The sequence below is a fragment of the Artibeus jamaicensis genome, unplaced genomic scaffold (assembly GCF_021234435.1).
Source record: "Artibeus jamaicensis isolate MK-2021 breed Jamaican fruit bat unplaced genomic scaffold, CSHL_Jam_final contig_2002, whole genome shotgun sequence".
Taxonomy (NCBI): domain Eukaryota; kingdom Metazoa; phylum Chordata; class Mammalia; order Chiroptera; family Phyllostomidae; genus Artibeus; species Artibeus jamaicensis.
In genome coordinates, this window is record NW_026521408.1 from 1,061,321 (window position 1) to 1,075,489 (window position 14,169).

General features: G+C 40.0%; 1 protein-coding gene across 1 annotated transcript in view; it reads left to right on the forward strand.

Moving 5' to 3' along the window:
• The window catches only part of PARP4 (poly(ADP-ribose) polymerase family member 4), a 136,716-nt gene that overhangs the window by 50,275 nt on the left and 72,272 nt on the right, over positions 1-14,169 (forward strand). The window contains exons 13-15 of the mRNA XM_037156956.2: positions 9,759-9,942; positions 10,129-10,285; positions 11,752-11,876. Coding sequence (XP_037012851.2) covers positions 9,759-9,942; positions 10,129-10,285; positions 11,752-11,876 — 466 coding nt within the window. The remainder of the gene's footprint in view (positions 1-9,758; positions 9,943-10,128; positions 10,286-11,751; positions 11,877-14,169) is intronic.

Genomic DNA, 14,169 nt, shown 5'->3' on the forward strand with positions numbered 1-14,169 from the left:
ACTCAATCCCATGCCCCCTTGGCTCTGTTCATGGGTCCCTCATATGTGTTCATTTATGTCTCCTTCCTTTCTTTCCCATGTTATTTCCCTCTCCCCTCCCCTCTGGTTACTGTCAGTTTGTTGTCAATTTCAATGTCTCTGGCTATATTCTGCTTGCCAGTTTGCTTTGTTAAGTAGGTTCCACTTATAGGTGAAATCATATGGTATTTGTCTTTTACTACTTGGCTTACTTCACTGAGCATAATACTTTCTGGTTCCATCCATGTTGTCATGAAGAGTAGGAGCTCCTTCTTTCTTCCTGCTGCATAGTATTCCATTGTGAAACAGTACCATAATTTATTGATCCACTCGTTTACTGGTGGGCACCTAGGCTGCTTCCAGCACTTGGCTACTGTAAATCATGCTGCTATGAACATTGGGGTGCATAAGTTCTTTTAAATTACCATTTTAGGATTCTCAGGGTATAAACCCAGTGGTGGAAGTGCTGGGTCAAAAGGCAATTCTATTTTTAGGAAATTCCTTACTCTTTATCACAGAGGCTGCACTAGTTTGCATTCCCACCAACAGTGCACTAGGGTTCCCTTTTCTCCACATCCTCTCCAGCATTTGTTGTTTGTTGATTTGTTTATGATGGCCATTCTGACCACTGTGATGTTGTATCTCATTGTGGTTTTAATTTGCATCTCTCTGATGGCTAGTGATGCTGAGCATCTTTTCATACGTCTCTGGACCCTTTGTATGTTCACCCATTTTTTAATTGGATTGTTTGTCTTCCTGGTGTGGAGTCATGTGAGTTCTTTATGTATTTTGGAGATCAAATGCTTGTCTGATATATCATTGGCAAAAATATTATCCTATAGAGTTGGTTCTTTTTTCATTTTGCTAATGTTTTAATTAGCCATGCAGAAGCTTTTTGTTTTGATGAAGTCCATTTGTTTATTCTTTTCTTTATACCTCTTCTTCTAGGGGACATATTAGTGAAAATATTTCTGTGTGGAATATCTGAGATTTTCTTGCCTATCTTCTCCTGTAGTACTTTTATCGCATTATGACTTATATTTAAATTTTTTATCCAACTTGAATTTATTTTTGCATATGGTGTAAGTTGGTGGTCAAGTTTCATTTTTTGGCATGTAGCTGTCCAGATCTCCCAACACTGTTTGTTGAAGAGACTATTTTGATTCCATTTTATGTTTCTTCACAATTTGTCAAATATTAATTGACAATAAAAACTTGGGTTTATTTCTCGGCTCTCTATTCTGTTCCATCGATCTGTGTGTCTGTTCTTATGCCAATACCAGACTGTTTTGATTACTGCGGCCTTGTAATATAGTTTGATGTCAAGTATGGTGATCCCACCTACTTTGTTCTTCTTTCTCAAAATTGCTGCAGCTATTCAGGGTGTTTTATGGTTCCATATGGTTCTGAAGTGTTTGTTCTCTATCTGTGAAATATGTCATTGGTACTTTAATAGGGATTACATTGAATTTATAAATTGCTTTGGGTAGTATGGACATTTTGATGATGTTAATTCTTCCAATCCATGAACATGGTACATGCTTCCATTTGTTTGTGTGTTCTTTAATTTCTTTCTTCACGTTGTGTAGTTTTCTGAGTACAGGTATTTTACCTCCTTGGCTAGGTTTATTCCGAGGTATATTTTCCTTGTTGGCTATAGCAAATGGGATTTTTTTGTGATTTCTGTTTCTGATATTTTATTGTTGCTGTACAAAAAATGCCTTTGATTTCTGAATATTGACTTTGTATGTCTCTGTTTTGCCAAATTCACTTATTAAGTAGAGTAGTTTTTTGGTGGAGTCTGTAGGATTTTCTGTGTACACTATCATGTCATCTGCAAACAATGACAGTTTTGCTTCCTCCTTTCCAATTTGGATGCCTTTTATTTCTTCTTGTCCGATTTCTGTGGCTAGGACTTCCAACACCATGTTGAATAGAAGTGGTGAAAGCAGGCACCCTTGACTTTTTCCAGATCTTAGTGGGAAAGCTTTCAGTGTTTGCCCACTGAGTGTGATGTTGGCTGTAAGTCCTCATATATGGCCTTTATTATGTTGAGGAATGCTCCCTCTTTTGCCATTTTGCTGAGTGTTTTTATGACAGATGGGTGCTATATCTTATCAAATGCTTTTCTGTATCTGTTGATATAGTCGGGTGATTTTTGTCTTTGTTTTTGTTTATGTGATGTATTACGTTTATTGATTTGCAAATATTGCACCATTCTTGCATCCCTGGGATGAATCCCACTTGGTCATGGTGTATGATGTTTTTAACATATTGCTGGGTGTGGTTTGCCAATATTTTGTTGAGGATGTTAGTCTCTATGTTGTTCAGTGATATTGGCCTGTAGTTTTCTTTCTTTATTATATCTTTGTCTGGTTTTGGGATCATGGTGATGCTGGCTTCATAAAAAGATTTTGGGAGTCCTCTCTTCTTGGGACTTTTGTAATAATCTGTGAAGGATAGGGATCAGCTTTTTCTTAAGTGTTTTGTAAAATTGTCCTTGAAACTGTCTGGTCCATGGCTTTGGTGTGCTGGGAGTTTTTTGATTACTGCTTCAATTTTGTCAGCTGTTATTGGTCTGTCTGTTCAGGCTTTCTGCTTCTTCATTCAGTTTTGGAAGATTATATTTTTCCAGAAGTTTGTCCATTTCACCATGGTTTTCAAATTTCTTGTCATATAGTTGTTTGTAGTAATTTCTGACAGTCCTTTGTTATTTCTGTGGTGTCAGTTGTCATCTCTCCTCTTTCATGTCTGATTGTGTTTATTTGGGTCCTCTCTCTTTTTTTCTTGATGAGTCTGCTTAAGGGCTTATTGATTTTGTTCATCTTTTCAAAGAACCAGCTCCTGGATCTCTTTATCTCTAGAATTGTTCTTTTAGTCTCTATGTTGTTTAATTCTGCTCTGATCTTGGTCATTTCCTTCCTTGTACTTGCTCTGGGCTGTCTTTGTTGTTGCTTGAGTTCTTGTAGGGGTAGGGGTAGGTTATTTATTTAAAATGTTTCTAGCTTTTTTATTCAGGCCTGTATCCCTATGAACTTCCCCCTCAGGACTGCCTTTGCTGTGTCCCACAAGTTTTAGATTGTTATGAGTTCATTTCCATTTGTTTCCAGAAACTTTTTGATTTTTTCCTTGGTCTCATTCTTAACCCATTCATTGTTTAACAGCATGCTATTCAATCTCCATGAGTTTGAGTGTTTTTGAATTTTTTTCTTTGGGGTTGGTTTCTAGTTTCAAGCCCTTGTGGTAGGAGAACATGCTTTCTATGATTTCAGTTTTCTTGAATTTGTTGAGGCTTGTTTTGTATCCTATCATATGGTCTATCTTTGAAAATGTCCCATGTGCATTTGAAAAGAATGTATATTTTTCTTCTTTGGGATGAAAGATTCTGTATACATCAGTTAAGTCCTGTATAGAATGATACATTCGATGTAATGTATCATTCAGTTCTCCAATATTCTTGCTGATATTAGTTTGGAAGATCTATCTATTTTTGAACAGTGGGGTGTTAAAATCTCCTAGTATAAGTGTGTTGCTGTTATATCTTTCTTGAGTCCCCCAAAATCTTCCTTATGTATTTAGGTGCTCCTGTGTTGAGTGGATATATGTTTATAATGTTTATATGTTCTTGGTGGTTTCTAACCTTGAGTATTATGAAGTGTCCTTCTGGGTCTCTTTTTATGGCCTTTGTTTTGAAGTCTATTTTGTGATACATAAGTATCACTACCTGCCTTTTTTTTTTTCCTGCTCATTTGCATGGCATATTTGTTTCCAGTCCTTCACTTTTAGTCTGCGTAGGTGTTTTGTCCTGAGGTGGGTCTCTTGTAGGCATCATATGTGTGGGTCATGATTTCTTATCCATTCAGCTACTCTGTGTCTTTTGATTGGGGCATATGATTCATTTATGTTTAAGGTTATTATTCATAGGTTCTTATTCATTGCCATTTTACTCCCTATGTACCTTTGTTCCTTTCACTCCTTTTCTTCCTCTTCTGAAGATAGTCCCTTTAGCATCTCTTACAGAGCTGGATTGGAGGAGGTATATTCTTTGAAGCTTCTGTTTTCTGGAAAACTCCTTATTTGTCCTTCCATTTTAATTGAGAGCCCTGCTGGGTAGAGTAGTCTTGGTTTCAGGCCTTTGTTTTTTATTACTTGGAATATTCCTTGCCATTCCCTTCTGGCTTGGAGCATTTCCATTGAGAAGTCATCTTCTAGTCTTGTCAGGCCTCCCTTGTATTACTTCCTGTTTCTCTCTTGCCGTCTTTAAGATTCTCACTTTGAATTTGAATTTTGCCATTTTAATTACATTATGTCTTGGAGTGGGCCTCTTTAGGTTCCTCTTAATTTGGCCCCTCTGTGATTTCTGGAGTTATGTGACTTTTATTCTTGTCAAATTAAGGATGTTTTCCATCATTACTTTTTCAAACAGGTTTTCCATTCCTTGTTCCTCTACTTCTCCTTCTGGTATCTGTATTATACAGATATTATTTTGTTTCATGTTGTCCTGCATTTTCTTTATTCCCTTTTCATTCTTTTTCTTTCTTTTTTCTTCATCTGGCTCTTTTGGGGAGTTTTTTTCTCTGTTGTCCTCCAGCTCACTGATCTGATCTTCTGCTTCATTAATCCCGATTTTGATTCTTTCTACTGTGTTGTTCAGTTCAGAAATTGTGTTCTTCGTTTCCTCTTGGCCCTTGTTGATAGTTTCTATTTTTTTCATGTTGATATAGTTTGTAGTGAGTTTATTGTAGTTTCCTTGTAGTTTCTGGTAATTCGCCATGAGCTCATTGAGCTTCCTGATAACCATTGCTTTGAATTCAATATCTGATAGTTGAATTGCCTCTATTTCATTTAGCATTCTTTCTGAGGAGTCCTCCTATCGCTTAGACTTGGGCTTGTTTCTTTGTCTTCCATTGTTTGTGGGAGTCTTCTTGTTTGCTTCTGTTTCTTAAATTGATCTGCTTTTACTTTCTGACTTTGTGGTGTGAACTTCTGTGATAGGAAGCCTGTGAGATACAGTAATGCAGTCTCCTTGATCACATCAACTTGATGTTGTTGGAATGTCCTTTATGCCTTTTGTGCTGTAATTGGATTTTGATTATTGTTGGGTCATTCTTTCGTGAGTCTTTCCCTGACACTGGTTGACTGAGGTTCACTTCTCCCACCACATTTTGTGTGCTGTTTTTCAAGCACTGCATGAACAAAACTGCAGAGCCTAAGAAACAAACCCATACCCACAAACATATCTCCCTCCCACAATCCCACTATCAATAGCAAATGATCCAGTATTAGTAAGGGTGTAATGAGATTAAGACTATTGTAAGAAAAGAGAGTAGATATGGGATGACCTACTGAAAGAGAAATAATTTTGTGAGGGAGGAGCATTAATAAGAGTTGGGAGTTGGAGCAATGGAAGGAGAGAAGGTAAAGTTTACCTCATGAGTAAAGAAAGGGAATGAAGAGTGTCAGAAGGGAAGTGTATAATATTAGGTTTAAACAGAAATTAAACTAGTATAAAAGAAAACAAAGTGAGAGAGAAAGAAAAAGGAAGAAAATATTAAATAATTAATAAAAATATAGGAGCCAAATTGGAGAGAAAGATCCACTGGAGAACTGTCAACAACAAATAAGCCAAAATTAATATAGTTGGTATAGGAATAAGAGGGGAAATAAGAAACAAAGAAAAGTGCAAGAGGTGTTTAAAGGAATGGAAAGTGATTTTATAATGATAAAGGGAGAGAGAATACTCACAATGAGGAACAAAAACTAGACTGAGGGAAAAATGAAAATTTGGGATGTAAAGGAAAACCAAAAAAAGGAGAATAAAGAAAAATAAAAGGGCAGAATGAAAGAGAAATAAAAGAAAAACAAAAAAGGAAAAAAACAGGGTAAGATGGCATAATTAAAATTTAAGTGAAGAAAAAGAAAAGATGGGAGAGGTTTCCAGTAAAATTTGTTATTCGAAATACAGAATTAAATGAAGCTCTAGAGATAACCTTGTAAAAACAATGCAACAACAACCACCCTACCCACAACCAACTAGCAAAGTTTGTTACAGGTGTAGAGAGAACATGGGTATTTTAGTAGCTGGGCAAAAGGATGTGAAATGACCCTTGACAAGAGAATTCATTTTGAGTGTCTGGACAGGGGAGAAATAGTGAGAGTGTGGAATGGAAACAAGTTGTAGATAGAGAGAAAACCAAATTTGAAATGAGAATATTGCAAGGAAAGGGGAAAGTAAGATGGGCTAAGGGAAGAGAGGGGCAAAATATGTGAATTAAAATGCACTATAGTATAAAATCTAGTGACATTATATACAAAGTTGCTGAATAAGAAATGAATGTTATAAAGCTATGCAGGAAAGAAAACATGGCAAATCATGAAGAAGACCACAGTGGCTTTGTATTGATAGCCTTTCGTATTTACCACTATTTTTTTCTTTCTGGGTCTGCCTCTGGTGATGTCAGATGTTGACCCCACCTGACCTTAGGCAACCTGTTCAATACTTTCAGTGAATTGCTGTCACTGACTGTCTTCTTGAATTGTTAATATGGTCCCTCTGCACTCAGCAGTCTGGTTTAAGCACCATAGGGCTGGCGGAATCCCTCCTGGGGTGGGTGCTATTGTTTCCTCTCAGGCTGCTGCTGCTTGGAGGGGAGTGGTTTGCCTGAGCAGGATGGTTGTTGTGTATGGGGGTTGGCTCAGCATCAGATCCCAGATCCTAGTGGCTACTTTCTCATTTCTCTCCCCAAAGCCTCCATTCCCAGAGTCTCTTCAAGTCTCTCTAGTTCACTCTGCTCCACCTTTTCCAGGGATCTACTGTCTCTGGCTGTCTCCTTTGGTTGTTTATCTGGTCAACTCAGCAGTCAGGCTTAAGCACCAAAGGGCCAGGGCAGAGACCCTCCTGGGGTCAGAGCTATTGTATCCACTCAGGCTACTGCCACTCAGAGGGGAGTGGTCTGCCTGAGCATAAAGGCTGCTGCCTCTTGGGAGGATGACTCAACACCAGCATCCCTGCAGCTCCTCTCTCAGTTCTCTCCCCAAGGCTTCTGTCCCCAGTTTCTCAGGTTTCTTCAGGCCACCCTGCCCCTACCTTTGCCTGAGCCCTCGGTTAGTAGCCGCGAATGAAAATTTATATGTTGGCCCTTTTAAACAGCCCTTGTGTCTCCAACTGACCATGACTGGCAGAGAGCAGTCCTGCTGCATTTTCACTGGTTGTTATCACTATACATTTGGGGGTCTGGTGTTCTAGGCTGGGAATCCTAGCTTAGGGTTTAGACCCCAGTCTTCTTCAGGGTATCCAATTGGCCGCTTAATTATCCCACCGGTGCTGCCACCTGTGGGCACCGAGTCAGCCTTAATGAGTCTCCACCACACTCCTTAACAGACTGGTACTGCAGAAGCTTGTTCTGTATGTCCAAAGTTACGTGCTGTTGCTCAGTTGTTTGTTCTGGGTAGTTTCTCCACAATTGAGTTGTAATTCCACACTAGTCCTGGGAAGAGGTCAGTGTTACTTCCATTCACTTCTTCACCATCTTCCTTCTCCATAACCAGTCTTTTGAGCTCTGCATCTGTAGATTGCTTTATCTCCATTTTATTTAGTTCTTTTTCTGGAGTTCTGTTCTGTTCTTCCATTGGGGCCCTATTTCTTTGTTTCCTCATTTGGTCAGGCTCCTTGTGTTTGTTTCTATGTAGTAGGTAGAACTGCTTTGAGTCCCTGTCTTAGTAGCACAGACTATTGTAGAAAAGCACACCAGTAAGTTAGATGGGCTACAGCCTTAGGTATTCATCAGGGTTGGGCAACCCACGTGAAACAAGTTGATGGAGTTTCCCATATGGTGTGGCCTACTCTGTGGCTCTGTGTGGGGTTGGGCTCAGGAAGGGGACTGCTGCCTGGCCTCTGGAGTTTTGCCTGGGAGGAAGCTGTCCTCCAGCACTTGCCCTACTGCCCGACACTGATTTCTCCCTCTGTGCCTCTGGTGCCCTATCAGCTGCTGCTCCAGCACTAGAGCCCAGAGGGAGTGAGTCTGTGTAGTAAGTCCATTGCAGATCCTTTAAGAGGAGATGCCTGAGAATCCTGCAGTTTATTCTACTGCCTCAACCCCTACTGGTTTTTACAGATAGAAATGATGGGGATTTATCTTCCTGGCAGTGGAACCCTGGGCTTTGTGGCCTGGTGTGGGGCTGGGATTCCTCACTCCTGAGGTGTCCTTCCTGATTTTTATCTACCACATGTGGGTGTGGGATCGCCTATTCCACATCTCTACCTCTCTGTGCAGTTCTGCTTCTCCACCCCTCCTACTATTACCGAACAAGAGGTCCGAGGAAGGGGCAATACAGTATTTGGCCCACCTAGGGATGCCCAAAACTGCTATACAACAGGGCCCCCTCCCAAGGACAAAATACTGATATCTACTGGGCTCTTCTGTCCGCCGCCAATTGGAAAGACATCTCTCAATGCCAGAGATTTGTGAAAAGGAAACAAAATGTTTATTTAATGCTATTCAGGTCTAATGCCTCCACTAAAATATCAAAGTCCTTTAGGGTATACACCTACACACACAGCGCTCCCTTCTCCCACTGTCCCAACTCCGGGTACTATAAATCAGGAAAAGAGCACACACATCTGTGTTGCAGGCCGCTGGCACCGTCAGCTGTGTCACCATGCAGGCAGGATCTCTCTCTAGTTAATCCAAAGTGGTACCCTCTCATGGTCCCCTGGCAAGAGTCCTTTGTACCCAGTTCCACTCAATGTCTCTCCTGCTTTCCAGGCCCCGCAGCCAAAGGGGGCACCCCAAAGCTATGTGGGCCTCTTCTACCAAAGCTGCAGGGTTTCTCACTCCACCAAAAGCATGTGGCTTTCTAGTTCACCTGGCTGCAGGGACCTCCATTCTGGCAAAGCTGCATGGTTTTCTCTTTCATTTGTGCAGTTATTGCCTCATGTCCTGGAGCCAGTCTTTTCCAAGCTCTCACACAGGCCTCCTCACTCTCAGGAGTGCAGCCCCTCGTTACATCCTGAGTCCAAGCCCTTCTCCCTTCTTCCTGGCCTCCAAACTTGGCCACAGCTATTTAACATATCTATGAAACCAGTTAAAGGGTATAGATATGTTAAATAATCATTCCAGAGGTTAGCTGCAAAACTGTTGCTATGCAAAATAGCTCTCAGTGGCCCTGCTCCATTCGTCCCTTCCCCCTGTGGGGGGCGGGGCAGTGAGGACATCTTATATGTCTCTCCAATATTCCTATACACTTTGAATTCTGGACACCATTCCAAATCTTTTTTTGGGCCCCCCCCCTTGGCTGCACCCTGTATCACTACCTGCCTGGATGAATGTGACTTCCCCATTTCCTTGGTTGTTGGACTTCCATACAGCTCAATTTTCTTATGGTTCTTGGTGATAGTTGTTTTGTAGTTTAGTTGCAGTTTTTACTGTGGTTGTACAAAGAGGAAACCATGTTCACCTACACCTCTCTCTTGACCAGAAGTTCTCCAAATTTTTAAATAAATAAATAAATTCTAAATGAATCCTCATAGATATATTAGTAACAGTAAAATTTGGGACATTCTACCAGCAATGTCTTTTTTAAAGTATCTCAGATAGATAGATAGATATCATATGATATCTATCATATGATCTCTCAGATGATAGATAGATATCATATCTATCTATCTATATATCTATATATAATGTTATTGTCATGGTACTATGAACTATAAATTTGTACTTCCTTCCTTTCACATGCAGTACAAGTATTAAGTACTCGCTCCCAGGAGAGACAGATGGCACAAGACTCTTGGTCGTCTGTGATGTTGCCCTCGGGAAGTGCATGGACTTACATAAGAAAGACTTTTCCTTAACAGAAGCACCACCAGGTCATGACAGTGTCCATGGGGTCCGTAAAACAGCCACCAACAGCACGGACTTTGAGGTATTTATATTAAGAAACAGGCAGAGAGGCTGCTGTTTTTATTAAATATGCTAACATTTAAGTAATTATTGTATATCTGGTATCTGAATTCAATATTTTCATACTCAATAATTAGCAAACATGAAACTCTACTTTTATGAAAACATGTCAATAAAGGTTTTTTTCACTTATTTCTGTTTGCTCTAGGATGATGAATTTGTTGTATATAAAACCAGTCAAGTTAAAATGAAATATATTATTAAATTTTGTATACCTGGAGATGAAGTAAAGGACTTTCATCCTTGTAACAATACTGAATTAGAGGAACACACACCTGAGATTTCAAATTTTTCAAAGGTTGAAGGTAAGAGTATTTTGTTTTAAATCCTTACCCGAGGATATGTTTATTGATTTTAGAGAAAGAGGAAGGTGGTGAGAGAGAGAGAGAAACATCAGTGTGAGAGAAGCATTAATCTGTTTCCTTCCATTTATTATTATAATAACTGGGGATGGAACCCACAACTTGGGTATGTGCCATGAGTGGGAATTGAACCCACAACCTTTCAATCTATGGGATGACACTTCAACCAACCAAGCCACCCAGCCAGGGCAACAATTTTCTTGAAAGCTGTTAAACATGATATTTATAGAACTCAATATTATATTTCCAGTGGAATTTATATTCATGTTTGGTAACCTTATGTATGACTGCAGATATAAATATTTTATTTCTTTTTATATTCTGTGAAAATAAAAACCAGAATGCTTGAGAGAGTTTCAGTGGTCTCAAAATTACTACTTCACTAATACACCAAAGCTGAACTCATCCACTCAGGTTAGCCACAAAACCCCAGGGAAATATTTAAGATGTCATTGTGCAAAAAGTGTAGTATGGCTGGTAGGACAGACAGAAGACACCGCTTTAGAATCAGGAAACCTGGGTTCAGGATTCTAGACTGTGGGATCTGTGACAAATTACATAAGGTCTCCAGGTGTTGACTTCTCTCTACGGGAAATGAGACCAATATCCACACCATAGTGCTACTATAAGGACTGCATGGGAGAAGTGAAGGCACCCCCAAAATTGTAAAGTGTAGCTTCTATATTAGTCATACAAATAAATGAGGGGATGATAGCTTCTTAGGAAATCATAAGTCTGAACTTCTGTAATGTTCATTAATAGCTTGTAAAAACATACAAACATTTTTAACTGTGGTCAAAGTATTTTTTATCAGAAATGTATGAGTTCATATATGTTCAAGAAGAATACTCCCATTTTTTCTTGGGGGGGTCATATTTATACCTCTAACCTTATCTGTATTTTTGTATACCATCCAGTAAAGTTCATGAACATTTTTTCAATACGATGTATTAGGAGTTTGACTTAGTTTTCCTTGGATCAAAAGTCTAGGGAATCTCATATTTCTCCAGTATGCTTTTATAGTACAATAAATAATAGTGACTTACCAGTTCAAAATTGCAAGCCAGGACATGCAAATATGTAGAGTCAGCCTAAGCTACTCTTATTCAGATATTCTTAAGACCTTTGTGTACTTGTATGTATGCTTAAACATATGCCTTTCAGGTAGTAGTATGAGTCTGGGTTTTCAAGATGACCTCTCAGCATCTGTAGATTTAAAAGGCAGAGTGTCTGTTGACAGTGTTGCCTCCATTCTTTTCATGTGGAGTCACTGACTTTTCAAAATTGACTACTGAATATCATAATCCATTTCTCCTAAGGAGGAGAAGGATTAAAGATCAAGATAACAAAAATAGAGAGCTCAAGGGATGGTTTTAAAAGCTAATAACATTAATATTTTTAATGTATAGATTACCAGTTACCAGACACTGAACCTTTTAGCAGCATCAAGGCTGGTCTCCAGGACACCTGTGGAAATTCAGTTCCGCTTGAGGACCTGCATGTCAAGGGGAAAATAATAGACTTTGTAGCCCAGGTGAGCTCATTGTGGTTTTATGATACTTAAACCAAATGGATGTCAGTCATAAAGGAGTGCTGGATTACAGTAGCATGAACTCAACAGAACAGGTACATTTCTAAAATTTGTTTACTCATTGAGCACCTACTACTACATGCTGGGGACTGTTCCAAGCTCTGGGCATACAGCAACCAACAGTATAAAAACTGTGCCCTCACAGAACATGCATTGCATTGGGGAACCAGGCAACAAACATGATCAATAAATGAAATACACGCCATATTAAATGGTGGTAGGTGCTAAAGACAAAAATCAAGGCAGGAAGGTATGGGAGCTGCACAGGTTGGAAGGGTATCAACTTAGAAATGGGATGTCCAAGGAAAGCCTAACTGAGAAGGTGACCCCCAGATACAGATGTGTAGGAAGTGAGGGACTAAACCATGTGGACAGAGGAAGCAGTACATACAGAGGTCCTGTGGCGGGAGCAAGCCTGATGTAGTTAAGGAACACAAAGGAATTCACTATGGCTAGAGCACAGTGGAAAAAGAAAGTGTGATGGGAGATTGGGTTAGAGAAGTGGGTTGTGGGGAGGGAGCTCACATCAGGACACAGGATGTACTGTCCTTAACTCTGAGTAAAATGGAAACCTTTCAAATATGTTTGGCAGAGGAAGGACATGACTGGGATCATGCTGGCCACTGTGTTGACAACAGACTGAAGAGGACTGGTTAGAGACACCATATGTCAAGTTCTCTAGAAAACAGATTCTAGATGAAAATTTGTTTTAAGAAAGGTTGTTGGGAAGTACTTTCTGGAGTGAAACCTATGTGAGAGTGCAGGAGGAAGGACCTGGCAGAGGAGACATGGACTGTAATATGGGCATATTAGAGTCCTCAGTCTCTGAGGGAGCCCTGAGGCTGGCCTTTCAGGGATGTTCTGAAATGAGGCAAGGAGGGGTCAGGCCTTGTCCCCCAGAGGGATTAGTCATTGCATGTGGCTGCCCCTGGGGGCAGGATCATAACCCTAAGGCAGTTCATCTTTGGCAGAGGACATTGACTGGGGACGGACACAGCAAGTGACACTTCCTGCAGCCTTGGTCCTGAACCGGACAGCTGGGGGCATGCCACAGTATCAAATATAGGTGACTATGAGTAATTCAGTTAAGGGTGATGGTGACGTGGACCAAAATGGTAGTAGTGGGGTGGTAAGAAGTGATTGGGTCATCAAAGGATTGAAGGTAGAACCAGTGAGATTTGCTGATGGATATGGAACATGAAAGACATGTGTTGAAGATGACATTACATGCACATAGATTGGGGAGATGTGGTGGTAGAGCTCTGAAAGTGCTCAATTTTCCAAAACTATTTGTTTTCTAAGAGTTGCCCTCACCATTGGCTTCATTAACTTATTCTAACACTAATGATTGCATTGAACAACTCTGAAGACCTCTTAGGAAAATAAGAACACCTGAGTCCAGTGTTGTGGCATTGCTGTCCTTTCAGAAGAAAAGCAAGTTAAATTTGGTGATTGCCTTAATGTGGGAAAATGAAGTGTAGTGGGGTGGGCAAGAGCATGCTGCCCCTGTATATACCAGTTTGCATCTATTTGACCTCTACACCCAGCCCCACTCTGATCCTTATTCGCATCAGATGAGGATACTGATGCTCAGATATATAAAATGATACACTAAAGCACAAATTTGGACTGATTCTAAGGTCCAGGTTATATTTTTTCCTAAGGTGTAAACAACCGATTATTATTTAAACGTTGGTTCATGTGTTTTACATTTAACAGGAATCAAAGCATTACATGGAAAGATTGAGTTCTAAGGTATAACTTAGAACAGTCACAATTGTTTGAAAGAGATTGGGTGGGAAAGAGTGAAAAGATACTCAGTAAAAATGAGATGGTAGCAACCCAGTCCGCCCCACCCCGCCCCACTCCACTGCACCCCCATGTCTCCCCTAAGGCAGAACCCTGTCATCAGCCTGAATTTCTTCTGAAGACCAGGTTCTTAACCACTGTGCTGTAATGCAGGCAGGTATGGACTGTTGAAAAAGCAAAGGATTTGAAGTTTGGAAGGCTTAGCTCTGAGTCCTTGCTCATTCTTTTCTAGCACTGTGACCTTAGGGTAGTTATTTAACTATTTTGTGCCTCAGTTTCTTCATGTATAAAATGGAAATAATAATATCTGCCAGTCAGTGTTGTGACTATAAGATACAAGAACCCAGGGCATTTTTTCATATACAATAGATGCAAAACAAATGAGGACTTTGTTATGAGAAGAGGCTTGTGTACTCCATGTATTACT